The 26,381-nt window shown below is 41.7% G+C and overlaps 3 protein-coding genes and 2 non-coding genes across 6 annotated transcripts; 4 read left to right on the top strand and 1 right to left on the bottom strand.

Annotated features, from left to right (window-relative positions):
* The first annotated feature begins 75 nt into the window (after window positions 1-75).
* On the top strand, window positions 76-12,495 carry chtopa (chromatin target of PRMT1a). 2 transcript variants are annotated; one of them, XM_030740458.1, is made up of 6 exons: window positions 76-139; window positions 6,636-6,725; window positions 7,815-7,965; window positions 10,592-10,766; window positions 10,890-11,033; window positions 11,267-12,495. In XM_030740458.1, the coding sequence occupies exons 2-6, from the start codon at window positions 6,661-6,663 to the stop codon at window positions 11,461-11,463; spliced, it is 732 nt and encodes a 243-aa protein (XP_030596318.1). In that variant the 5' UTR covers window positions 76-139; window positions 6,636-6,660; the 3' UTR covers window positions 11,464-12,495. The 2 variants fall into 2 exon arrangements, with proteins under 2 accessions (XP_030596318.1, XP_030596317.1); XM_030740457.1 differs by lacking the exon at window positions 76-139 and adding an exon at window positions 5,496-5,815.
* snapin (SNAP associated protein) lies at window positions 1,006-5,518 on the bottom strand. Its single transcript, XM_030740459.1, has 4 exons — window positions 5,351-5,518; window positions 5,122-5,168; window positions 4,898-5,016; window positions 1,006-2,321 (listed from the first exon to the last, which is right to left on the bottom strand). The coding sequence occupies exons 1-4, from the start codon at window positions 5,464-5,466 to the stop codon at window positions 2,214-2,216; spliced, it is 390 nt and encodes a 129-aa protein (XP_030596319.1). The 5' UTR covers window positions 5,467-5,518; the 3' UTR covers window positions 1,006-2,213.
* A 4,513-nt stretch (window positions 12,496-17,008) lies between the features above and the next one.
* Window positions 17,009-17,146, top strand: LOC115788846 (small nucleolar RNA SNORA8). The gene has a single exon (XR_004020637.1). It is a non-coding gene; the product is annotated as a small nucleolar RNA SNORA8 (small nucleolar RNA).
* A 677-nt stretch (window positions 17,147-17,823) lies between these two features.
* Window positions 17,824-17,954, top strand: LOC115788852 (small nucleolar RNA SNORA18). The gene has a single exon (XR_004020643.1). It is a non-coding gene; the product is annotated as a small nucleolar RNA SNORA18 (small nucleolar RNA).
* A 4,973-nt stretch (window positions 17,955-22,927) lies between these two features.
* On the top strand, window positions 22,928-25,779 carry txnipa (thioredoxin interacting protein a). Its single transcript, XM_030740755.1, has 6 exons — window positions 22,928-23,315; window positions 23,498-23,573; window positions 23,664-23,811; window positions 23,920-24,279; window positions 24,375-24,677; window positions 24,797-25,779. Exons 1-6 carry the CDS (start codon window positions 23,060-23,062, stop codon window positions 24,842-24,844), a joined length of 1,191 nt encoding a protein of 396 aa, XP_030596615.1. The 5' UTR covers window positions 22,928-23,059; the 3' UTR covers window positions 24,845-25,779.
* The last annotated feature ends 602 nt before the right edge of the window (window positions 25,780-26,381 follow it).

The following is a 26,381-nucleotide window of genomic DNA, read 5'->3' as shown; positions in this document are numbered from 1 at the left end:
GGTTCTCACAGCAGGACCGCGAGCCGCGGACTGTCTGCTTCGTCCAGATTGGCCCGCGAGACTGTTTTTTTAAAGCGGCGCCGCTGAGGATTATCCCCGATCACCACCACCAACATGAGCACGTCTCCACTCTTCCACGGTCAGTTACAAAAAAATTATCTTTTGTTAACCGGTTTTTGTCAGTGGCTCGCGTCCTAAAGTAATGTTAAGTCAATAAATAATAAATGTAAGAATGTGTAGTTCATGTGTAATTGACGTGTACAGTAGCACAACCTATGTTCCTCTAGTAGCAACTCTGACAGAAACATTAAAAACACGGCACTCAAAGAATCATGAATTGAAATCTATGGGAGAATTACATAAAGACTTGTCTTAACTATACAGTTCTGGTGACCCCTGAAATTAAAGTTTATTTTACAGACTTCCTCCCAAGAAGTACCCAGAGGTGTTACCAAGATGTCAGTGGAGTGGAGAGACTTTCAGGGTCATAAAACTGGGTTTATAGTTTCACCAATCAGAGCTGATAAGAACTACACTTGCTAACTTTACCCAAAATAAGCTTTTAAGTTATACTTCTATTACCATCTTTGCTGTTGTGGAGTTCTCCCATAGATTCTGCTTCAGGATTCCTTTAATGTCTCTTTCATAACCCACATGAGAATTTTATTTGGAAGAGTGCATATTTCATATTTCTTTAACAAATTTCTCAGAAACATTAAATACAACCAGCACAACTATTTTCATCAGATGAGTTCATATGGCTATATGCTAGGTGTTGGATCCTTCCACCTTCAGTAGCCAAAATATTACTTTTCAACCATTTGAAAGATCAGTTATTTTTAATGAAATGTTATTTTCACGGTCCTGAGAGAAAATCTTTATCATTTCCAAAATGTCAGATCTATGAGGAGTGGCCAGTTCTTTATTTTAGTTCTGGAACATTTGATAATTATGACAGATGAACAAATAAACTATGTTTTACTGGTACTTCAATCATTTGCTAGATTTGAGTATCTTAAAGCGTTTAATGAGATTAGCTGTTTGTCTACAGGTGAGCATATAATTCAGCATGTACAGAGAATTTAGTTTCCAGACATAAACAAGTTTCAAACACAACAGTCCTTTTAAATACCCCCCCTAACAAACCTCACCTGCCTTAAAACTTAGTGCAGTGGCCTCAGGGTAAAACTTGGGTATTCCATTAAAGAGTCACAAAATTAGGAGGGAACACTGAAGTGTTGTGCTTTTTAGTGGCAGCACAAATGAGAGGAAGCTAAACAAAGTTATTCAGATCACATCTGCTCGCCAAGGTCAGAGAGCACAACACATGGTGACAATATAGCAGTTTGCCTTTGGGGCTTTTCTGGCAAAAAGGTTCATTCACTTACGTTATGTTTAATTGTAGCTCGGTCAGGTTTTATTCAACAGAAATGGGTGATTTTAGGAATGTGTTTGGGATAAAATACACCTGTTCAACAACATTAGTCATGTGTTTCTGTGAGTGGAAGAAGGTCCTGAAGGAAAGGCTCTCCCCTGCTGCCAGTGCCTCCAGCAGCAACACAAGGAACAGTGCACAAGATCATACAGGCCAGGTGTCTTCTTCTCTCTTGCATGTTGTGGTTATGGGTACAAGTATTTATCGTACACTATATGGAGAAAAGTTCTGGGCCACCTACACATTACACTTAGAGGAGCTCCTCAGAAACCCCTCCAAATTACTTACATTTGATCGTGGAATATCTAGGAGTGAAATTACACAAACTAACTTGTTACAACAGTGGCAACGCTGGAATTCAGCAAGCTCTTTAGAATTACCCACCCTTTCACCAATGTTTCTAAAGGCAGACTGCATAGCTAGTGCTTGATTTTACATACCTGTGGTAATAGGACTGGAAACACCTCAATTAAAAGATTGAGAGGTGTGGCCCTATGCTTTTGTCCATATATTGTATCCATTTACTGAGTGTATTTGAACATAAATATTCTGCACTGTAGTCTAAGACAGTAATACGTTTGAAGCTACCAAATGGTAAACAGATAGTGTAGCAGCTCGGAATTTCACTGTGACAAAAGCAGTGCAGTCGTTAAACATACAGATAAGCGAATGTCAAAGGAAGACAGCCCTCCTGGTGTTTTTTCCCCCCCATAATCACTGGTTCTTTCCTGCTGGTCAGCTTAGCTCACAGTATTTGCTGTGTGGAGCAGAAGGAGGCTCAAGGTTTACTGGGCGAGCGGGAAGTGAACACGCCCGATGTCTCCAGCATTGTCTTCCTTCGCGCTGTCTCCTTGGCTACATTGTGGTTGAGCCGCCTCAGACGTTCCTGGAGAAAGAACGTTTAGGTTGTGTTAGGTTGTTTGTATATTGTTTTATCTCTATTTTATGGCAACTTGACCAGTTGGTAATTGTGATGGTATTAACAGTTTAAATGAAGTTGAAATTGTCTTGCGGTTTTAGGGTCATCATGGCAATACAACAGGAATTACACGTGTCTAGGATTCACAAGAGTTTACAGTATTTGCAGTGGTCATGATGATAGCAATATCATTCACAGAAGAATATAAATAATAATGATCATAGTTAGTGGCAGCTGCCACTAACTATAATGCAGCTAACACTAGTATAGAATTAGATGCGGTTCTAATAGTTGTGTGCTGCACTGATACAGTAGCAGTATTAGCAGTAACAAATTTTAAAGTAATACAATTTTTAAAACTGGATTAACGGACTCTATAGCGGTGTTTGTGTCCACCTGTAAACCCAACATTCAACCTCCAGTTAATCTGCTTGAATCTCCAAAGGAAAAATATCTGATTCTAGAGCTACTAAATGCTCCACTCTCCACTTTCTAAGGCTGGGATTGTACTTGCTTGCAGAAACGTACAACAGCAAACACCATGGTCACGTAGTTTGTTCTTATGCTTCTTTCTTCAAGTCAAGCTAAACCTGCAGTTTAAAACTATTTACCCCTTCCTGGTAAATAGTTAAATGCTTCAGATCATCAAACAAAATTTTATATTAGACAAAGATAACCCAAATAAATACAAATTACAGTTTTTAAATACTTATTTCATTTATTAAGGCCAGGTAAGCTATCCAAGCCTTCCCAGCCCTATGTGAAAAAGTTAAATAACTGGGTGTGGCCACCCTTGGCAGCAAGAACTGCAGTCAAGTGTTTGTGATAGCTGGGAATGAGTCTCTCGCATCACTGTGGAGGAATTTTGTCCAACTCTTCATTGCAGAATTGTTTTAATTTAGCCACATCGTTCATGCTTGAAATACTACAACCTGTTATGGTCATGCCAAAGAATCTCAATATAATTTGAGTCTGGACTTTGAGTAGGCCACTCCAAAATCTTAATTTATTTATTTATTTATTTATTTTTTAACCAGAGGTGGATTTACTGCTGTGTCATTGGATCATTGTATGCAACAGCATAACCCAACATTGTGTGCTGGAGCTTTAGGGCATGAACTGATGGACGGACATTTTCCTTAAGGATTTTCTGGTAGAGAGCAGAATTCATGGTTCCAGCAATTACGGCAAGTTGTCCAGGTCCTGAAGCGTCAAAGCAGCCCTAGACTCACACTACGACCGCCACGTTTGACTCTTGGTGTGATGTTCTTTTTTATGAAATGCTGTGTAAGTTTTATGCCAGATGGAATGGGACAAAGGCTTCCAAAAAGTTTAACTTTTGTCTCATCAGTACTCAGAATATTTTCCCAGGAGTCTCTGGGATCATCAGGATGTTTTTTTGCAAATGTGAGACGAGCCTTTGTCTTCTTTTTGGTCAGCAGTGGTTTTCTCCTTGGAACTCTCCCATGGATGCCATTTTTGTCCAGTCTCTTTTTAATTGTTGAATCATGACCTCTGACCTTAACTGAGGTGAGTGAGGCCTGCAGTTCTTTAGATGTAGTTCTGGGTTCTTTTGTGACCTCCTGGATGAGTCATCAATGTGCTCTTGGAGTAATTTTGATAGGGCAGCCACTCCTGGAAAGTTTCATGTGTGTTCCAAGTTTCCTCCATTTGTGGATAATGGCTCTCACTGTGGTTAGCTGGAGTCACAAAGCCTTAGAAGTAGCTTTGTAACCCTTTCCAGACTGATAAATGTCAATGACTTTGTTTCTCAGCCGTTTCTGGGAATGATGTGTTGCTTTTAGAGATCTTTTAACCTACTTCACCTTGTCAGACAGATTCTGTTTAAGGGGTTTCTTCATTCATGAGGTCTGGCAGTAACCAGGCCTGAGTGTGGCTAGTAAAATTGAACTCATCTTTCCAAAAAAAAAAAAAAAAAAGTGGATAATCACAGTTACCAAAGAGGGTAATTACATTTTCACATAAGGCCAGGTAGGTCTGCATAGCTTTTTTTCATTTAAGTTGTACATTTCCACAGTTACTCTTACTCACATGTATACTTTTTGTAGTTCTTAATTTATATATTTAAGTTTTTTACATCTTTGCTGTGTTTCTGTATCTTTTTGCCCACTGGCCCGTGTTTGTCTTTTATGTTCGATGTTATTGTACAGCACTTTGGTCAGCCCTGGTGTTGTTTTTAAAAGTCCTTTATAAATAAAGTGGTATGGTTTAAGACATCTTCTTACTGCTGTTTATACTCTGGTTTAGGTGAGGGATGCCACCTGAGTAGACTGTGCAGAGGAACACACATGATGCCCACTCATTGTTAATTTTCTGATCCTGCTGAGCAGGCAGGCTAAAGGCTGTGTAGTAATGCACGTCCGGGTAATGTGTAGAACAGTTCATGGTGGCGGAGCATCAGATAAAATGGCTTAAGGGCTTTTTTTGTTTTCTATGAGAAACACCTTTCACAATGCATTGTCACTGTTAAAAGATAATGATTGTTTAGCTTTAAAAAGCCCCACTACAGGCTGGTCACTGACCTGAGCATTCTGCAGTATGTTGTTTACTAGCACAACTCTACGCCTGGCATTCAGCAGCTTCTTTACATATGGGTCCAGGTCCAGAGCCACCTTTTGATGTTCATTTATCCTACATAACTCTGAAAAAATGTACATGACCAAAGCAATGGTTAGCAAGCACGTGATTTAGTGTACTTCAATAATGTACCTCTTATATATTTGAAAAACATCCTGCAGGACATTACCTGTAGCCAGACTGTCTATGTGTTCTCTTAATTCTACCTGGCTTTTCCTGTAAAGAAGCAAACAGTCACATTAATCCAGAGGAAAGGTAGCAGATACAAAGCGAAGCCTTAAACAGGGGCAGTATAGCTGGGTAGATTCAATAACAAAACAACCAGTCTCAATACAGTAGAGCTAGCATGGATGATTTAAGTAGCGTCTGTTAATGATCTAACGAACAACCTCATTTACCTGACCGAGTGTACATGCAAATCCAGCTGCTGTATTGCTGGTCTCAGAAGGTCGAGCAAACCCTCGGCAACAGCATCTTTACCAGAAGAACCTTCGACTAAAGCCGTAGCTGCCATTTTACTGAAGCAACACGAGCGGACAGGAAGTCATGTCCTCGTGACGTTGGAGTCATAAGAACTTCTCCATTTTCTTCCCTACGAGTGTAGCCAGAAGCACCATTTTAGGCAGCCGGATCGCGAAGGAATCTTGGCTCTCAAATTTTAGAATATTTCTGGGAAGGATTTAATATAGGGTAGTTTGCTTTAGAGTTTCTTCAAACACCACGTACGTAGGATAGGAAGCTAGCATATGGTAAACGGTATTTGATCAGAAGGATACAACAAGGACATCCATACGAAGCTCCCGTGCTGCTAAAGCTAACCGTAGCTAGCTTTGAGGCATTTCTCGACCAACACAGCATCCGCTGTAAGTATGAATGGCAGAAAATGAGCAAACGTTGGAGCGCTAAAGTTTTTGAATCATTAAAAATAAGTGTATTTGATTAGGAATGACAGGCACGTCAAGTAAATAGACATTTATAATAAGCGATTTTTAAGTGACCAAGACCGGACAGAAACATCACTCCGTGTTCTGGTCACATAAGAAGGAAAACTCCTGCAGTTTGTCAGTCTGTCAAATCTGGGTGGACGCATGTTAAGCATTTCGTCTTTCCTATGAATGTGATCGTTAATTAAGTTCAAATCAAGCTTAAATTCAAGATGCTGTTGACACAATATTTAGGAGAGCTTAAGAAATTTTGAGACTTTGCTAAGTCAACCAAACTGGGAGCTGGGGTGCTCTATAAATCCTAGCTGGGGGGTTCTTGTCTTGACCTCTACAAGGAAAACCACGTTAGTGCTGAGGACTATTATTTGGGCAGCACTAGGATGTTAGTAAAATGATCCCAGTAGGATGTGTGTGAAACTGTGCAGTTCTCATTAAAAATTTCCAAAACAAAAGGCAGGGAATGGAGATGTACAAGAAATGACTGTCAGGAATGTGGCATCTTTCTCTACAAAACCCATATGTAACAACTGTACATGTTAATTATGCTAATATAAGCAAAGTGCTGTAGCTGATATAAAAATCAAAAAAGTAATTGTGCTAATACAGCATCATGCATGTTTTAGCAATTTCGGGTCACATATTTACATTGATCCACCCTAGAGTTCCTCTTTGCTGACTACCTGGTTATCCTTCAATTTTTTTTCTTTTTTTAAAATTTTCCCATCTTTTCTGTTTCCAGGAGCCTGCAATCAAAATCTTTGAAAATGAGCGCAGCTGCCTCCCAAAAAGTTGTCCTGAAAAGCACCACCAAAGTGTCCCTGAATGAGCGGTGAGACGCTACGCACCCTGTCAGAAATTAGTCACCTGCTGCCAGCCTTGGCTTGTGAAGGTTCTAGTACTCTCTACGGAACGCTGCTGTTGGGACCAAACCTGACATGGATGCCGTTCTGACTCTTCCCTGTGTGTGCGCTGCTCATTCAACTCTATTGGCCCTGTCATTATTTGTGTTACATGTAGTTGTTGTGTGGGGCAGAAGGGGTTTGCCTTGGCCAAATGTCTTGTCTGAGCAGCACACACATGTAGACAAGGGGTGACGGTAGTGGTCATGCTTGGTAAAGCATATGTTGAACCAGACCACCATCCTATAAATCCCCTGGCACACTGGCTCCCTGCTGTTTAGACAGCCTTGTATACATCAAGTATACAGCATTAAACGGGGCAGGAGAGTTTAAGCTAAACCAGGGAGATGGGGCATCTTGTTATCTTTTCTGCCTCTCATATTTTTCTCTCTCAAACCAGTAAAAGTGAAGCAAATGCTTTTTTTTTTCCCTCCTCCCCCCTCACATTCTGTCATGTCTTTTTTTTCTGCTCAGAGTACTCAGTCCTAGCTTGGACGTGACAAGGGCCTACCCCTCCCCCCTGCTTCCCTAGTCCTGGACCACTCACTCAGTGGTTTAAGCAAAGTCACGGTCCATGCTGTAAGTGGCTGGGTGCCCAAGCACACCTCGTGCCCTAGGCCTCTGCTGCAGCATGATGACATCCCCACAGTCTCAGCTGGAGGCCTGTAAGTGGCAAATTGTGGCTCTTCTTCTGAAACCTTCTCTCCTGATGTCTGTTTTTGCACTCAGTTTCTTTCTTTCTTTTAGTTTGCCTTTCTTCTTCTTTTTTTTCTCCTGTGTTAATTTTACTGCACATGCTAAATTCAAGTGTAAGTAATTCTGGATTGTCATATGATTGAGAGAGAAAATAAGTGCCAACAAGTGGAACAAAGTCTAACATGACTAAAGAGCTGCCACGGTCGTGTGTGGCCACATCCATATGAGAAATGACATGATGTGGAACCCTGCTTCCTCCTCCTCTGTATATCCCCTGTCCTCTTCTTTTACTTCCTCCTTCTTTTTCCCTCCCACCTCTAAAGCTTCACTAACATGCTGAAGAACAAGCAGCCCACTGCGGTAAGCATTCGAGCCACCATGCAACAGCAGCATTTGGCTAGTGCCCGCAATCGTCGGCTGGCCCAGCAGATGGAGAACCGACCTTCAGTGCAAGCTGCTTTGAATCACAAGCAGGTGAGCAAAGTTCAGATGGAATCGGTGTCGGAGGGATTGTTTGTAACCGAGCCGTGTTGTGAAGCCTAGGCTAAGATTCACCAGGGCCCTTCCAGGAAGCATGTTCAGGAAACTGAGTTGATTAAACGCTGAGTTTTCAGTTCCAGAACAGCTGATCACTCTTAGTTTAATCAATTCTGAGTATGTTCACCAACAATTAAGTGTGTGTGCGAGTAGAGAAAGAAAGCCATCATGAGTGGTGCTCTGATACAACACTAACAGTTAAAGAGCAGAATCTCCGTTTTACTCCAGAGGAATATGAACATGTGTCAGTGCTGACTATGATTTAAAAAAAAAAAATGGGTGGAAATAAAAGGATAATTTTAATTAGCTTGGGACACTCAGTCGTCATCATACAATATAAAAGTTTGATATGTTTTATACTCAACTTGAATTTTCATTCGATGAAGTTGGAATCAGTTTTACATTGAGTATTCAGCTGTAACCTGACAGGAACAGTTTACTGATGGACCTGTGATGTTAGTTACACAGACAGCAATAGGCTCCAGGTGTAGCTGTGTATTTAAAAAAAAAAAAAGTTTATGATCATTTTGTTTGCTATTAATTATTCAGTACAAATTTAATGTACTAGTTGAATATAACAACTTTTTTTTTTTTTTTAAATTAATTTCTGCCATTTACTGGATAAAAATGCTGATTGAGATTTAGAGAAAAATTCTGCTTAAATATTCTGCAGTTTAATCATTTATAACTTCATCCAATAACAGCGTTCACTGAAACTCTTACAGCCAAAGCTGTTAATACTAAGAGTTAAATGATACTAACTTTGTCACATTTAAGTCAAAAAATACAGGGCCATTTCCAAGTCCTTACTGATAAAACTTTGCATTTATTAAAGGCAAACGTGTTATAAGAAGTGTGTAGGATTTTATAGATGTTGAAAATTTCAGCATAACTCTGGGAGAATAAACTATTTTTAAATAAGGAATACAGACCAAATTGGGTCAAAATGAGACTCTCTGCACGGATCCTAAATGGACCCAGATGAGATGAGCTGGGAAATGACCAAAGCCAAATTGGATCCATGCCTGATCCAGTCTGAATCTGATCGTTATCCATTTTGGATCCATCCATCTGTCCAAGTGGACTCTTACCCGGACATGGGTTGCTGAGCCATTATGGAGCCTATGACGGGCTACCTTCACATAGAGTCTTAAAGTCATCTCAGGCTCATCTTCACTCAAATATTTACATCATCTCCAAGATCGCAGCTGTGTTTTCCACCAGTGTGATTGATTACAACTCAACAAAAGGTTGATCATTGATCAGTGTGTCTAAAGCTTTATATAGAAGTTTGATTTAAACCGTGATTGCTGCAGTAAGGTGCAGTAAATGTTTCCAGTGTAAGGAAACTGGCTGACAGTTTGACAGGTGCATTACTCTCCACAGAGTCAGAGTTAGAAAGATGGAGATGATTCACAACATGCAATAGCTGCATCCTCCTTTCTGAATGAAGGAAAAGGGATGTTGGCCAACTAGTTCAGGTGCAGCAGGAAGGGAGGAGCCAGAGTGATTGTTTGTTGGAAGAAAACCTGAATGTGAGTGTGAATGCTTGTCTGTCGCTCTGTGTTGGCCCTGTGTCAGACTGGCGACCTGTACCATCACCCACCTGCAGTACCTTCATGGCCCACCAGGGTGCTGCATCACAAAATATAGGAATCATGGCCCTATATATAAATTCAGGCCAGAGGGGCATACTTGGAAGCAAGATTAATGAGTCAGTGAGCTATGTCGAGCTTAGTCAGTTATGTGTGGCTTTCTTTTTACCTGGCTAAATCACCCTGGTAACATAATGTGATCAGGAGCAGGTTATGTTCAGAGTTTCAGTTTAAAATTGGCTGGAAGTGCCACATGTTCACCAGTTCATTTACAACATGTTCTAAGTACTAAATAAAATCTCTGCTGGGCAGATGTGTTTTATATGTGCGAGTTATTTACTAACCTGAATGAAGCCCAGCTGTAAAGTTACAGCAGTACGAACTGCATGTAGTTTATTCAGTTTGGTGGTGCAGAAAACCTTTTTTTTACCTGTTCAGTCAGTGAACGTAATTTCAGTTCAGTCTGCTGACAAACTAAAACTGTTACTACATCAGCTTTATTAGCTTATGGAACAGTTTAAATGTATTCACGTTAACTTCTATACAGTGGTCACGGTCTCAAAATAAATATTTTTATTTAAGTTATGTTAATGCTGAGTGCATTTCCATTGCTGCTCTTTATTTCTAAGATAATAGATAATCAGCATTAATTTCCTGTCTTAACAGAGAAAGTTGATAACCACCATCATGGTGCATGAGCTCAGACTGGGGTTTTAGGTTTTGCCAGTGAGCTAATGCAAAGAGAGCTTGGCTGTGCTGAACATCCTTCATAGTATACCCCACAGCTCCATGGGCAGCAGTTTTAATCCAAAGAAGCTTTTGTAAACTTGGTGCCTACCCAGCACCTTTTAGTGACTTTCAGATGGATGAGCAGGGATTTCACTGCAGAGATCTAGTTAGTCTGAGTCGTAAGTCATTACTGAGCTCCTGTTACCGCCACTTGTTCATTAATTAATTTAACTTGTCAGAGCCTGAAGCAGCGACTGGGGAAGAGCAACATCCAAGCCCGGCTGGGCCGGCCCGTTGGGGCTCTGATGCGTGGAGGACCTGCTGGAGGCAGAGGAGGAATGCGGGGGATGAACCGGGGAGGCCTTCGGGGGCGAGGCAGAGGAGGAATAATGAGGGGAGCTCTGTCTCTGAGAGGTGTGTATCCACGAACTTGTATCCCCTCGGATTCTAATTGCATTCTTAAAGCTGCATCCACAATGGAAGAGATTGGCAGAGACCTGGTGACCAGAAAAGGCGAATGACATTTATGTTAAACAGGGAAGAGAGTTTCTACAGGTGGGCCCATGCGAGGCCGTGGCGCCGCTGGTCGTATGGCAATGCGCAGAGGAGGCCGCCAACGTGGTGCAGCTCCTGGAAGAGGAGGAGCTCTGTCCCGAGGAGCAGCTCGAGGAGTACCCAGAGGTCAGGGGCTCGTTGTTGTTTGTTTTTTACATTTTTCAATTCAGGTTTATTTGTACAGCATCAGTGAACTGGTAATGTAAAATAAACTTCAATTTTATTGTCTCTGTTTTCAAGCACCTTGAGTGCTCAGGGTATTAAAGTGTTGTACAAGAACCAGTCTGTTTACCATTTTCTATTTTTCTTTTTATAATAAGGTATTGAAATTGATTGGACTTTTAATTGTAACTTAACAGGCCGCGGAGGACTGCGGGGGCGTGGTGGTTTTACCGGGCGAGGTGGACGTGGGCGTGGCCGAGGTGTCGGTAGACCAACTGTTACCCGTGAACAGCTGGACAACCAGCTGGACGCCTACATGTCAAAAACTAAGGGGCACCTGGATGCAGAACTAGATGCCTACATGGCACAGGCAGACCCCGACGGTATGGAGTGAAGGACTGTGGACTGAGCACACATAGAGGCACTGAAGTCAGATGAACAGTATAGCGTTCATGTGCTGAGAAATGATTGTTAATTTAGTTGAGCGGTGACACTTCAGGACTCTGCTTTGAAAACAGCAAATCAATGTGTCACCCAGTCGTGCATCAACCTGCTCGTGCAGAGCCCCTTTTAATTCTGGAGTAACTCTGAAGGGACCTTTTTATGCATTAACAAACCCTGCTGTTTATAGACTTCTGTGTGTCCATGAAATGTTTTATTATTATTATTATTATTATTAATAGTTCCCCCTCCCCAATTGTTGTCACTGACTTAACTTTTTTTTTTTTTTTTTTTTTTTTAAGGGACTAAATTCCAAAATCATACATTTGTTGGAACTAGTTTTAAATGATTTTTGACACTTTTTTTTTTTCTCGTTTGTATTTAAACAGGTAGTCCTCTGAGTCTTTTTATTTGCCTGAAGTCAAATGTTTTAGGTAAAATGTTTGAATTAAAGTGGAAACAATTTCCTTAATTGTGTCGGTTGTGTGAGTTTTAAATATGCATGAGTAGGATGTGGTCATCCACTCAGACACATGTAGCCTTTATCAAATTGGCTGTGTTTGAGTTTGTTCAGTTGAACAAAACCTTTGGAAAAAAGTATTTATACATGATTTACATCACGCAGGTTATGACAAAGTCAGTCAAGTATATTCCTTTTCTCCAATTCTGCTAAAATAAGATGTTAATTTGCTGGATAAAAAGTGATAACAGGAGCTTTAAACTGGGCCTTTCATCAGTCACTTTGTGTGGCTCCTTGAGTTACAGTGATGTATGTTTGTTTCAGCCCTGAGTCATTGTCTGTACAGGAGATCTCAGACTGAAGTAAACCCTCACATATTTTTGCTCTGCAGATTGTTAAACTGACCGATTTCATACACTAAACTTGACTGGGTTTTCATTTTTTTTAAAAAGCCACTATTCCTTCATTTACTTCATTTTATGGATAACCTTGTTTCACTCTGACAATATAAAAAGTTTTATACTATGGCTGCATTCCCTCTGATTTATTTATTTTTTCCTTTTTAACAAAATATGTGGGGAAAGTGGAGGCGAAATGTACAAGTGTATATTAATCTATTGTTTTTCACTATTCAACTATGTATTTGACCTTTCAGTGGTGACTTGCAGTGAATTCCACTTCTGTATTAATATTCCCCGTCTTATTTTTAAATCTTTAATGCACTAATGCAAAATGTTGTAAGTGGGTAGATCGAACCAAATATTGGTAGTGTTTATAGTTTAATGTCTATTTTTCTCCTCTACATTCAGCACTTGCTGTTTCATCAGAAAGTAGACCTCTCATTGCAAACACCACTCCTCATATCTTGCATGCAGACTTTGCTCCTCTGCTCTGCTGTGATCTGTTGTCATGTCCTCATATGATATCCTGGGTAGATGCATTTTAATGCCAAAGGTATTCACTCACCTATCCATATCATTGAATTCAGGTGTTCCAATCACTTCTATGGCCACAGGTGCATAAACCAAGCACCTAGGCATGCAAACTGCTACAAACATTTGTGAAAGAATGGGTCGCTCTCAGGAGCTCAGTGAATTGCAGCGTGGTACCGTGATAGGATGTTACCTGTACAACAAGTCCAGATGTGAAATTTCCTCCCTACTAAATATTCCACAGTGGTATAACAAAGTGGAAGTGATTGGGAACGACAGCAACTCAGCCACAAAGTGGTAGGCCACAGAGCAGGGTCCGTAGAGGCTGAGGCAGAGACAGTCACTACAGACCTCCAAACTTAATGTGACCTTCAGATTAGCTCAAAAATGCTTCCATTTCCAATATGACTGTGGACCAGTTCACAAAGCAAGGACCATAAAGACATGGATGAGTGAGTGTGGTGTGGAAGAACCTGACTGGCCTGCACAGAGTCCTGACCTCAACCCAACAGAACACCTTTGGGATGAATTAGAGCGGAGACTGCGGTGGGCCAACATCATATTAAACTCTATTAAGAATGGGAGGTCACTCAAGTTCATAGGTGTAATATAGTGTGTTTTAAGAGTGTAAATGAAAACATTGCAAACTGTAGGAAGGCTATTTGTTACTCTGGCACCACCACCAATTTATACAAATGAATGGAAAATCATGGAGAACTCCAAGCAGCTAAAGAAATGGAGATGGGAGGGAAACCCCTAAGACGGACTGAATCCATCAGCACAGAGCACACTGGCAGAGTCCTTTCAGAAAGGCAAAGAATATCCAGGTAGATTATATAGTGGTGAAGGTAATATTTCAGTCACGACTACTGTTGGAGCTTCAGCATTAGTTCATGTTGATTTTCTGTGTTACCGGTCATCAAAGTTATTACTTTATCAGAATAATTACCCATAGAATATATTCAGAAATTCAACCCAGACCTTGAAATGAGTTATTTTATTGTAACTGAAAATTTCCTCAGTACAATAACCCTTTTGTTTTACCTGTATAGAAAATTTAATTTATTTAGTACATTTAAAACAGAAGTTAACGCAAAGCACTTTTCAGACAAGTGCATGTACACCTGTGGCCAAGGTGGTAGAGCAGGTCGTCAGCACCAATCAGAAGGTGGGTGGAGTGATCCTGGCTCTGCTGGTCCATGTGCCAACGTATCCTGGGGTAAGATTGCCTCCAATGCATCCACTGGGGCCAATCTTGTGTGTGTGTCTGTGAATGTTAAAGCACTTGGGCCCAGAATGTGTGTGTGTGTGTGTGACTGGGTGAATGAGACTTGTAGTGCAAAGTGCTGAGTGCTCAAATTGAATAGAAAGTGGTATTTAAATACCAATCCATTTACGTTCCAGGTCTCCAAAACAATCAATTTCACAGCACGTGAAAAACTGTGAAAGATGTGTTTTGTTAACTAACAGTGGAAAACAAAATCATTTAATGGTTATGAAAATGTATTCAGACTTAGCATATCAATGATGCATTCACTTCATAAATCACGATACCCTGCTCTCCCCTATATAAGCTGCCTTTATATGTTAAAATATTTGACATCAGCGCTACTGGTTATTTGCTTGGCACTGGGTCTACGTCAGATTTTGCAGCCTCGCACACTCCTGCTAACACGCTTCTGATCTGCGCATAATACATAGGTGCCGAAAGGCGACTTCAACTGTCGTAACGCACCCTATAAATGATTTTGCGGCGAGTCGCGCGCTCCTCTTACCGCGGATCTCTGCTGCAGTGTAGGACCAGAGCACGATGGGTAAGTAGAAATAACTGGGTTGGTTATCCGCTTCTCCTCAGAAACCGTGTGCACCGAGACATATAACAGATGGTCAAATACATGTAATTTTATTTGATAAATAAAAGTTAGCATAGCAATCTGGCTTCCACCTAGCATGGTGCCAAAACTGCGTCCACCGGCTGTTTTCAGAGCACACGTTTCTAACATATCGCGCCGATTCTATTTAAAAATCAAAGGACAAAAAAAAAAAAAGCCCTCAACTTGCTTTTTCCTGCGGTTAGAGTTACATATCCTTTAGCGGCCTCTGCTCACTTTGTGATTTGCTCGAACCTCGTGTTCAGTGGTCGGACAGCCTCAGATCTCCCCTCTAGCTCTCCGACGTCGGATTCACGACGCGTTCCACTTGCGTGGGGAAAGCGTGTTTGCAGCTCGCAGGCAGTCCCGGGGTGGCCCGCCTGCTCGCAGAGATAGCTCTGTTGTCAGATGGAGGCAGTTTACATTGTGGTACAACCGGTCTGTGGGCCGTCAGCCTGCCGCAGAGAACATCGAAATTAAAACGCACAAGGCGCAGAAGTGAAAACGAGTGTTAAAAACAGTGGACACTGTAGCCATTGTCTGTTTCAATCTTTGACGGGTTTTTTTTCTTCCCCCAGCATACAGCATAATTTACGGTTATAGTTCCGTTTGTGTACATGTTTCTGCGCGGACAGAGAGCGCTCCTGTTCAGTCCTCCAGAATCCTGATTGCGCAGGAACCGGATGATGTATGCGTCTTCCGGATGCATGGAGGACCGCACGGGAGCGCGTCTGCGGTGCGTGAATCCCTCCCTCGGAACGGAAACATGTACACAGACGGACACATTTGCGGGATCATAAAGTAGCTTTCAACCAATCGGCATTCGGCAAACGTCACTCGCGTCCAACGACGTGCAGTTGGGATTTGGGAGGACTTGACAGATTGCTAGTTTTACTAGAGTTCACATGGACTGCTGCCATCTTGGGTTGTCTGTATTGGAAGTCCGACTTGAAGCATTCTGGTTTGAAATTCCAACTTCAAATGAAACCCACAATCTAACCCAGAGGTTGCAGGTTTGAATCCTTGTCGAGATGCTAGCATTTTGAACGTGATCTTTGACAAAAATAGCCATGAATTCAATTTAGACTAACTGTGCCAAAATGTACTATATTGCTGTTGTTTGGCAGCAGTTAAATAACATAAGTTCTTTTTATTTAATACAGTCTGTGCCCAAAATGCCATAGTGTGATCACTGTGGGATTTTCCTGCGCTGTGGACTAATCCCAGGGCTACAGTGGCTATAGAACATCAGGTTTTGCTTTCACCTTGGCATTATTAGTTGCTAAATGGTGACAATGAGCCCTGACACACGTAGCCATTGCACGAATGTTTGCAGCTCCTCCAGTTTAACACCAACCTTTGTTTTTGCAGGACGTGACCTCATGTCTGAATGTGATTGGGAGCGGTTATACTACACTTTCTACTGCTGCGGGGGTGCATGAGGTCAGTTCTTGGCTTCTTCACTCACCTTCACTTTTAATTGTGCTTGTTCCACAAAACCATAGCATAACTGTTGGATTGTTGATTGACGCAATAGTGATCTTGCTGTTATCAGCATGTTGTGAGCCTCAGCGGTTCAATAGCACAGTGTGAGCTCTGGTTCTGTCAGGTGGGCCACAGAGCTTATGCAGTGCATAGAGCAATATATTCTCTTGCAACCCACTGCTGCTAACTCTCTACAGCAGTGTTACTAATGAGAACTGACAGCTGTTGGTGTCAGCTTGTTTTTGTTTGTTTTTTTAATTGTATGAAATTAAACGTTACTGTCCTTTAGGGCCAGATGCTGGTGGCGATGCTGCAGTCCAACATGGTAAGTCGTGTTGTGGCATCAATGTGCCGTTGACTGAGTAATGATGATTGGCTTATTATGTTCAACTGCTCTGAAGTGTGAGTGACAGCTGCCTCTCTGAACAACCTGCTGCGCTGCTGATCACAGAAACTGAGTGTTGTAGAAATTCTGTTTACCTTCGTCTTCTTTTGGCAGGTTTTCCCCCTCAGCCTGGCTTTCTGCACCGAGGCAGCACCACAATGTAAGTCAAGAGTTTGTGCATCCACATCACTTTTTTTTTTTTTTTTTTTTTTTCCCCCCCATGATGTAAATGTGCATCACAGTGGGGAAATGGACTGACATGTGCTTTAAATCAGTGAATCAAGATATGAGTACAGGAGAAAAGGTAACAGCCACTAGAAGGGATGGTAATCTGGGAGAGAACTGCCAGTTTGGTCCACAATGACAGCACTGTGTGGTATCTGCAGCCAGCTCGTTCATTAGCTGGTTTGTTCAAAAGTCAGTGCGAGACTAATTCAACATTTGGCATCGTTGGTCTCCATACTGCTTGTGTTTGGAGTCCTGGTATATATGTTGAAACACTTTTCTTCATGTATTATTCATACAGCTACACTTCATTATCAAATAAAACTACTCAGTGACGTTTTTCCCCCTTGCAGTCAGAATTTAGTCAGCCTGTGATGCAAGCTAACTAGTTTATACCAAATAACCCCAAATCAACTACTGAGCTAAATGGTAGACGGTAGTAATTTGGTCTCTGGGCACAACTTTGATCATGCTATAAGTATTATTTTTCAACACATTTCTTTCTTAAATCTTGATTATTATTTGTTCAGGTTTCCGCTGCCACACACGATCACCTCCTGATCCGAGGCTTCAGCCGGGACTCGGTAAACAAAGGTGAGTGTTGGCCCAAAGCAGAAAGTGCCTGGAACGATGGCCCTCACTTACTGACATATTGAATGAGTGCTATTTTGTTACCACCGTGTGTATGTTGGTAAATTAGAATAATTCAGAATCTGCAGGCTGGTGCGGCCTGCACGGTGCCACGCCCCCATTTCTCTGTTTAAGGAAACCTGTTTATTTCCAGGTGATGCTGCCTGAGAGAAGCCTGCACGGCTGAAACAAAGCAGGATGCAGTCCGACTGAAGAAACTGAAACACATTCAGGTACAAAAATATTGATACGCCCCTTATTTTTGTGTGTGAAATGTTCATACGCATGCTTTATACTTGGATATGAGCGCTGTTAGCCAGTGAAGTCTGAGGTCTATCCCGACAGACCTTTCGCTGTAGGGCCGTGTCGTTGGAAATGCCTCAAAAAGGAAATCTGCTTTGCTTTACCCACATGTTCACTGCCATGGGCGTTGTGGGATATTACTGCAGAACAAGTGTTCAAATTGAACCCAATCAGTACCTGATTTTCTTTTTGGTAGTTTGCAAACTGCCCGTCTCCAGCTCCTGTCATTTACACTTCTGTGAAGTTACAGCTAATTAATTAGATTTAAATATCAGCCATAAAAAAATAGGATTCTAGCTTCATATAATGTGTCTGAGATTTTTTTCCTTTCATTTTAAAACTACTACCTACCTATCGGGGGTTTAATCAATATCACTGCTTTTAGATTAATACATGTATTCTGCCTCAGTATGGTTTCAACAAAGTAGTTGAAACCATAGAGCAAATAAATGTTTGACATGACAGAAAAAGGACACATTTCAATAATTTAATAAACCGTTTCAGAATCTGAAGGCCGTCCTGCCCACACGGAGGACTGTCGGCAGCCATTCACTGTAAGTAACGCGTGCTTTGTGTTGAGTGGTCATATACCAAGGCTGTCAGGAGTCTGTGTTCCTGTTTGGCTGTGGACATGACCAAAAAACAAACCATCCCAGTGGGCTTCTGCAGCAGCCTGCTTAGAAGACTTGTTGGGAACATTGTCATTAATGTTATTATGTTGGGGGCACTGCAAAGAAGGGGCAGCCATCAGCCACAAGCAGAGAGGGACATCATGAAAGACTGAGAGCCAGAGTTTAATAATTACTAATGATTAAATACAGTAGTTGTGTATAAACAGACTGAAAAGAGGGGAGTGAAGAAGAAACTGTGGATTATGGGAAATCCTCCAGCAGCCTAAGGGGAGGGTTCAGCTTTTAGAGCGGCCTGATAATGATGAATTGCAATAGTCCAGCCTGGAAGTAATGAGCGATCAGCCTCGAATGAAGTAATGAACTAGTATGAACTAGTTTTTCACTCTGAGACAGGATGTTTCTCATTTTAGAGGTTGTGCAATTGATTCAGAGTCCTGTACATCACCCTCCTAAAGTAATGCCCTAAGTCATTTAAAAAAAAAAAAGTTTTGTTTTTTTTTTTAACCAACATTTGATTTTTGCCTAATTATCATATTTTCAATATTTGGTTAATTTTTTTGTGTGTGTGTTTTCTGAAAACTATTACTTGGGCCATTATTTTAGGAAGGTGGCAATGTTCAATGTGCTCACTCAAAAGTGAGCATTTTTGGAATGAGGTCTGAAAGGCACACTGATGGTTTAGAGCAAGGGCCTCAAACTCGCGGCCAGTGGCGCGCATCCGGCCACGCCCCCTACTTCCAGTCTGCGATTTGATGTCAAAAATAAGACAATTTGGCCCTTTAAGTGACTTTTTTGACATTTTGCTATCTCCTCTTAATTGTAGGGGAAAGCAAAATGTCAAAGTGACTTAAAGGGCCAAATTGTCTTATATTTACTTCAAATCGCAGACTGGAAGTAGGGGGCGGGGCCGGATGCATCCCGCAGGCTGCGAGTTTGAGACCCCTGGTTTAGAGGAAGACATTGAAGCTACTCAGACTTTTTTCTTCTGTGAAGAAATTCCTAAAGTCAATGCTAGTTAAGGTTAAAGGAATACTCAGCTCTTAGCAGTCTGGTTACAGTGCTGAAGAGAAACCTGGAGTTCTGTTTTTCCTTTTTTTTCATAAATAATAAGCTTTACAAAGGGGGTGGGGGGGGGGGGTCTTGGTTTGTTTTTGTGACTTTCAGGTTAGATCAGCTTGGTAACTCGATTAGTTTGGAATAAAACTTGCTTTGTTATACCACTCTCATTTTTATAGCATAATTCCTCTGTATTTGATTGTAGCGCCTTGACCGTATCTGCTGCTGAGTGTAACGGTTGAAACTTGTTCCCTTCATTTCAGAAGCACCGGTTTGAGGCAGCTCCGTGATCCACTGAGAGAAGACGGTTCTGCGGCGCTGGATGTGGATTAAACATGTTAATGTTTGCAGATGACACGATTTTAATAAAAGATGCTGTTTAAGCCTGACCATGACTTGTTTGTACAGTAGCAAATAAACTCTTGGTGTTGAATATCTGATTTGTTCATAAATTAATTGCATAAAACAATTAAGGGAACATTTTGAAAACACTTCAGATCTCAATGGGGAGGGGGGGTCATGCTGGATATCTGTACTGCTATGAACTGGTAACGTGTCGGGAACTAAAGTCCAGTTTGCTGAAATTTTATTGCAACAATTCAAACTGGTACTCAATAGTTTGTACGACCCCTGTGTGCTGATTCATTGTGTTCAGGTGTGACTGTTCTGTAGCCTAATGAGGGAGATGTTGAACTCGCTTTAGCTTGTCACCACAGCAAAGTTAAATTTTATTGACTTGAGTAATCTTGGTGAACTATACCTGTGCTAATAGCTACATTTCCAGCAGTGTGTTTTTTTTTTGGTTTTTTTAAAACAGGCTCAAGCATAAATTTTTACTCTGGTGAAAGTTTGCAGAGGGTGTATTAAGCTTTAGACTGCATGCATTGACGTTACCTCTTGAATTATAGTCAGAATTTAAGTTCTTATATTTTTGAGCGTTTGCAGGGTGCTGATGTACTGCAGTAACTTAATTCTGCCACCAGGGAGCAGTATTAGTCCAATAGAATGACCAACCCCTGTTGAGTGCTTTCACAGGACACTCTCCTTCCTGCTTAGGTCACTGGACAATCTAAACTCCAAATGCAATGATCTGCATTTTTTTAAATGTGTATATGGACACTGCTCAGAAAAATAAAAGGAAATGGATGCAGTGAGTCCTGGGTTCCTCTTGGTGCGCAGCAGTGCTCGGCCTCGTGATGAGTATGCAGGCAGTTCCTGGAGGATGGAGTAATTGATACCACTGACTGGCACCCATGCTCACTTCTGGGACATTAATTTTTGATCCATCCAATGCCAGCAGGTTACAGGCGGTAGAGCAGGTCATCTATTAACCAGAATGTTGGTGGTTCAGTCCCTGGCTGCTCCAGTGTGCATGCCACAGTGTGCTCAGGCCAGATACTGAACCTCACGTTGCTCCTGATTTGTTCATCAGAGCAGGATTGTGTGAGTATTAGAAATAGAGAATGGCTGAATGAGACATGCTGTAAACAGATTAAGATCTGGGAGGGGATCCTCCAGGACACCATCCGTCCTCTCATTAGGAGCATGCCCGGACGTTGTCAGGCACGCATACGAGTATGAGCACATGGGGGCCATAAAAACTACCATTTTGAGTTGCTACACCCTGGATAATACACAGATCCTCAGTTAAAGCTGCTCAGTCAACCTTTTATGCAGTGAATAAAAACACTCTGATCCTCATAGATGGTGTAACAACAACCAATCTAACAACTACAGAGAACCCAAAATCTGTGATTATGATAGATTATCAATAATTTGATCCAGGTAAAATGTTAAACCGTGTATGGCATCTGCTTTATATCTCATGGCTTTGTGTGGCATGTTATTATTTTGTTCTGGTTTTGTGTTGTTGTCTGGTAGGTCTGACGTTCTGTGGCGGTTAAGCTGATTTTTCCTTTCATACACAGGCTCTGGCCCCGGGCCTTGTGTGGGTGACTCATGCTCCTTTAAAGGTTTTATGACGGAAAGTCTCCCAATAGTATAATGGCATCTTAAAAAATAAATAGATTTTAAAAAGTGGGTGAAAGTTCACAAGAAGGGAACTCAAAACAGCTTTGTGCCTTGAGCAAGAACAAGGACGGGTCACATGACACCTCACCAAAGTTACAGAGGAGACTGAATGTCTTTGGAGTCAAGAGTTTAATAAACCATTAGCCTTCTTCTTCTTCATGAGGGCGTTGTGTTTTACAGGAAGACGAAGCAGAGAAGCTAATGGGGGAGAAATAATAATACCTGTGCAGTTTTTCCACCTTTTTACATCAACAAGTTTAATGCAATAAACCGATAAGCTGCTTTTTATTTTGAATGAAGTTTTCAGAGCACATTAAAGTACAAAACAAAAACAAAAAAACAGGGAGCATCACACTGGCTCCCTGTTTCTGGCTTGTTTCATCTTAATATATATTCAGTCGCAGCAGCAGGGGGAAAAAAGCTGAAGGATGCCGTTTCCTTCCAACAATAAATGCTTATGTTTTATACCGTGCTGCATAAAACTCATGAAGGTGGTCAGTCACTCATTTTATTGATAGAAAATAGGTCAAAGGTTACTTGATTCAAACTTAATAATACATACATATTATGAATTATGTAGACATATAAGCAAGACATAACAAACATTTGCATGCTTTTTCTATTTATTTTCCATATGGGAGAGCAAGAAGAAGCACAGATAAAAGCTCATCCATCCATCCATCCATTTTTCCAGCACTCTGCTTAGACTACTGCCTTCACTACCTTTCACCAGATAATGAGTATTTGGTTCAGGAAAATAACTGATAAAGAAAGGTCAGCTATTCCCAGAGGGTCCATTTAACCCACTGGCAAAGTCACTGTGATGGGAAGCATTATGAGTGGAAATAAGGACATGCTGAAATGAAAAAAACAAACTCTTGAACAATTAACCATTAAAATGTGTTTAATTATATCACTATTTCATGTTTATATTGTAGTCTTTATTCATATTATTTCATGACTTTCTTTAATAGAATGCTTTAGATCACCACATATTCATACAAAAACACGACATATACTATATAATATTATTTATTATACATTACAATGATTCTCAAAACTACAAAGGACTTGTGTTCAGTTTTTCTGGTTTTTGGTGATACTGTGAGCTTTCAGTTTGCCTGTACGTGATCCTAAACTGACTCAGAGTTGGGTCATAATTTCACGTCTGAACGTGTTTACTATAAATGCAATGTTCTCTCTGTGTACCTTCCACTTCCTGTGCTTCCATCTGCCGTACACGCTCTACATTCTCCCAGCCACGCGGTGTCCACGCGTTGACTCGCTGCGCTGATTGGGTAGAGGTGACACAAACAAAGGTTTTTCCACCAATGGGAGCAGTGTGCACGCACTGAGGCATGCCGTTCATTCTACCTCCTCGTGTTCAGCTAGGGCTTGGTATAAAACCAGGGTACAGTCTTTGTTTACAGCAGAGTGAACGAGAAACTGTACGTTTATGGATTACCAATAATTTCCAAGTCACCTAATCGAAAGCAACACGTTTCATTCTTTTTGTGTGCTGTGTGGTGGTTTTCAATCATGGTGGCAATGACGAAGAAACTGAAAACCTTCCAAATCATCTTTTCGGATCCCAGCAAGACTTTCTACTGCGGCGGAGATCAGGTTTCCGGCCGTGTGGAAGTGGAAGTCAGCGATGTGACGCGTGTGTCCGCAGTGAAGATCCTGGGTCTGGGCTGCGCCAAAGTGGAGTACGCTAAAGGCAAGCAGCGGTGCCGACAGGAGGCCGAGTACTTCAGATATCAAGCGGTACTACAGATGCAAGACCAGCCCACAGGTACACGGATGCACTATATCGTGTTTGTCAGGTTTTTGGTGATAGATTACAACGCGTGTTATACATTTACCAGCGCTTAAAACATGTTTTCTGTAGTCATTGTAAAGCCCAGGGGAAATGAACTTGCTGTAGATGATTAATGCGGTAAAGAATTCAGTTTAATGTTCACCTTTCTTTTCCAGACGCTGATGGGTCAGTGGTGTTGAGACCTGGCAACAAATATGAGTACACGTTTGGATTCGAGCTCCCTGATCAAGGGTGAGAGTGGGCTTTATATTAACGCAGATATTGCATTCTCTTAACAGGTGCAATGTGCAGCTCTTGACTAAATTGTTCACTAAATTACAGGAAACTGGTGTCATCATACAAGGGGAAGTTTGGCTATGTTCATTACTATGTCAAAGCCCTGATGGAGAGGCCGCAGCAGCCCGTACTGGAGTGCAAGAAGTCTTTTGAGGTGGAAGAACCATTGGATGTCAATACCCCAGACCTGCTGGTGAGTTCACTGAGACTGGCCATTAAAAGCAGACCTAAAGCTAAAACACTTTTGCTACTGATTGATATAGTCCAGCTGCCTGAATGTTAATTTTCTGCTACTCCTTAGTCTCCAGCAGGTGGCATGAAGGAGAAGAAAGTCACCTGCATGTTCATCCCTGATGGGCAAGTGTCACTCAATGCAAAAATTGACCGACGTGGATTCTGCGAGGGCGAGGACATCTGCATCAATGCAAAGTTTGAAAACACCTGCTCCCGCATTGTTGTGCCCAAGGCTGCCATCATAGCCAAACACACCTACCAGGCCAACGGCCGCACCAAGGTCTTACGCCAGAAGCTGTCCTCAGTGCGTGGCAACCACATCATCTCTGGGATGTGTGATGCCTGGCAGGGAAAAACCATCAGGGTGCCAAAGATCAAACCATCCATGCTGGGCTGCAACATTATCCGTGTGGAGTACGCTCTGATGGTGAGCCTTCCAACCTTCTGCATGCTGCTTTACACGTTTGGCCTTATTTTTATGAAGGTCTGTGTTAATAAATGTGTTCTTGATTTATATTCTAGATTTACGTGCACATCCCCGGTAGTGAGAAGCTGATCTTGGAGTTGCCTTTGGTCATTGGGACTGCTGGCCTGGGCAGCCGAACCAACAGCGTGAGCAGCCAGGACAGTTCGGCCAGCACTGCCTCCCAGAGCTGGGTGTCTCTCAGGATGCCCTCTGACCCTCCAAGCTACTGTGACGTGACCCGTGACTGCCGCCTGGACCAGCCCCTCACACCTCTCCTTGACGACTTTGACGGCGACGACAGTCCCATCTTCATGAATACTCCAGTCTTCCAATACCCACCACCTCCAGCATACAGTGAGGTAGGTATCTCTGATAAGTTGCTTCAGTAAGAAACTTAAAACACGACCTGCTAATGAGAAGTTCTATTCTGTACTATTCTATTCTGATCATCTATTAAAACAAAAACATTTCTTTGCAGGCTGAGGAGGAATTCAATGGCAATGCTCGCATGCTGCCGGTCTGCTGAAGTCCAGCAGTGGGAACTATAGAACTGTTGTCCAGCTGTCAAGGACCATTTATGCACTTGAAACTAGGTAGAAGGTCTAAACTCCAGAGGAGGTTGGATGGAGAAGTAAAGCCAGGAGTGTGGACATGGACCCAAATGTGGTGACCTGTTCCAGCAGCGGTTTTCACCACGCTTCATTGCTTATGAGTCTTCCTGCTTGTGCTCTGCAGGCCAGAAACGTTGAGGTTGAGCCACAGATCCTGCAGTGTGCTACATTTCTGAATAAGCTGTCCTTTCCAGAGATTCCCGGGGTGTCACTATCCATTTATAGCCACTTTTTGACTTTGGTATTGGGGCCAAGCACATGTGAGGCAACCCCCTGGCCTGCTGCGACACTGTGGCTTTTTCTCATTCCAGTCAAACCGTGTATTTTTGCAGGACTTCACAAGAGGAAACATCCTTACCAGTCCGGTCATTTTGCATTGCTGTTAAGAATTTGTTGGGAACGCTGTTACCTTTGAGAATTACAGCATGTAAATTTCTTCCTCAGATGTCCAGTGTTTGGAAAAAAAATGTCATTTATTCCTGTATTTTGTTTGCACTTTTTGGCTGCTTTGACTTCACTACTGCCTACAAGATTTCGCTGTTTTGTTTGAACAATGTTTTTGTTGTGGGGAGTGAATTCTCTGTTGATGAAATGCCTTAAATATGGTTTCCAAATCACAACTTTAGTGATTTGCTGTAATTACTGCAAGTGCCATCCATACAACAAACCCTCTATGGAACGCACTTTATTCGAGGTTGAGCTGCAGTTGTCCCAGACAACATTTCATCGTGAGAGCTCCACTGTTACAGACTTATTTGTCAGAAACTATGTTTGTAATGCATTCTTGATAAAAAATTTTTTGTATGAAACCCTATGGGTTCCTTTTTTTATTAAAAAAAACATCCACTCAGTTGTGTGCTGTTTTCTGTGTCTTCACAGCCAGAACGTTGTGAACATTTAGGGTTTTAGTTCAGTTTGCTGAAACTAAATCTGGACTTTATCGGGGGTTTAACTTTCCCCCGTCGGTTTTACCTGGGTCCTCCAGCTTCTGACCACTTGTCCAGCTGGTTGTGCAAGAGCTGCATAGTGTTTTGTAAGTTTGTTGCAAGGTTTTGTGGTAGGAGTGGAAGTGCTGCAACAGTAGGGTGTAGTTTTATAGGTAGGGTTGTAAAAATTAGGGAAACAAGTAAAATATTTCTGAGTGTTGTCACAGAAGTTAAGTGACACTGCTGTAAAGAAACGAGTTATTGCTTATCTGAGGATTATTATGAAATATGTGTATGAACATAGTTTATTCAAAACAAACAGTGAGACAGAAACCTGGCAGCTCACTGTTTTAGTGACATTAACACAGAGTGACCGTGAACATGGGACATTTTGCCTGACTACAATTTAAGGTTTTACTGAAAGAATGATGAATGCAGTAATAGTACTTAGTATTTTAGAAATTTAGAACAATGTTATGGAACTGAGTTTTTTTAATTGTTTCCAATCAGAGACGGTGTGCATACT

Source organism: Archocentrus centrarchus, chromosome 11, assembly GCF_007364275.1.
Source record: "Archocentrus centrarchus isolate MPI-CPG fArcCen1 chromosome 11, fArcCen1, whole genome shotgun sequence".
In the NCBI taxonomy this organism is placed as follows: domain Eukaryota; kingdom Metazoa; phylum Chordata; class Actinopteri; order Cichliformes; family Cichlidae; genus Archocentrus; species Archocentrus centrarchus.
Note: the sequence above shows the minus strand (reverse complement) of the source record. Positions and strands in the feature narration are given on the sequence as shown.

Coding starts and splice junctions, on each gene's coding strand:
- chtopa (XM_030740458.1), top strand. CDS start 6,661: ATGAGCGCAGCTGCCTCCCAAAAAGTTGTCCTGAAAAGCACCACCAAA. Junction 6,726..7,814: donor AAAGTGTCCCTGAATGAGCG/GTGAGACGCTAC, acceptor CCACCTCTAAAG/CTTCACTAACATGCTGAAGA. Junction 7,966..10,591: donor CTGCTTTGAATCACAAGCAG/GTGAGCAAAGTT, acceptor TTAACTTGTCAG/AGCCTGAAGCAGCGACTGGG.
- snapin (XM_030740459.1), bottom strand. CDS start 5,466: ATGGCAGCTACGGCTTTAGTCGAAGGTTCTTCTGGTAAAGATGCTGTT. Junction 5,169..5,350: donor TTGCATGTACACTCGGTCAG/GTAAATGAGGTT, acceptor GCTTCTTTACAG/GAAAAGCCAGGTAGAATTAA. Junction 5,017..5,121: donor CATAGACAGTCTGGCTACAG/GTAATGTCCTGC, acceptor ACATTTTTTCAG/AGTTATGTAGGATAAATGAA.
- txnipa (XM_030740755.1), top strand. CDS start 23,060: ATGGTGGCAATGACGAAGAAACTGAAAACCTTCCAAATCATCTTTTCG. Junction 23,574..23,663: donor TTCGAGCTCCCTGATCAAGG/GTGAGAGTGGGC, acceptor ACTAAATTACAG/GAAACTGGTGTCATCATACA. Junction 24,280..24,374: donor GTGTGGAGTACGCTCTGATG/GTGAGCCTTCCA, acceptor TTTATATTCTAG/ATTTACGTGCACATCCCCGG.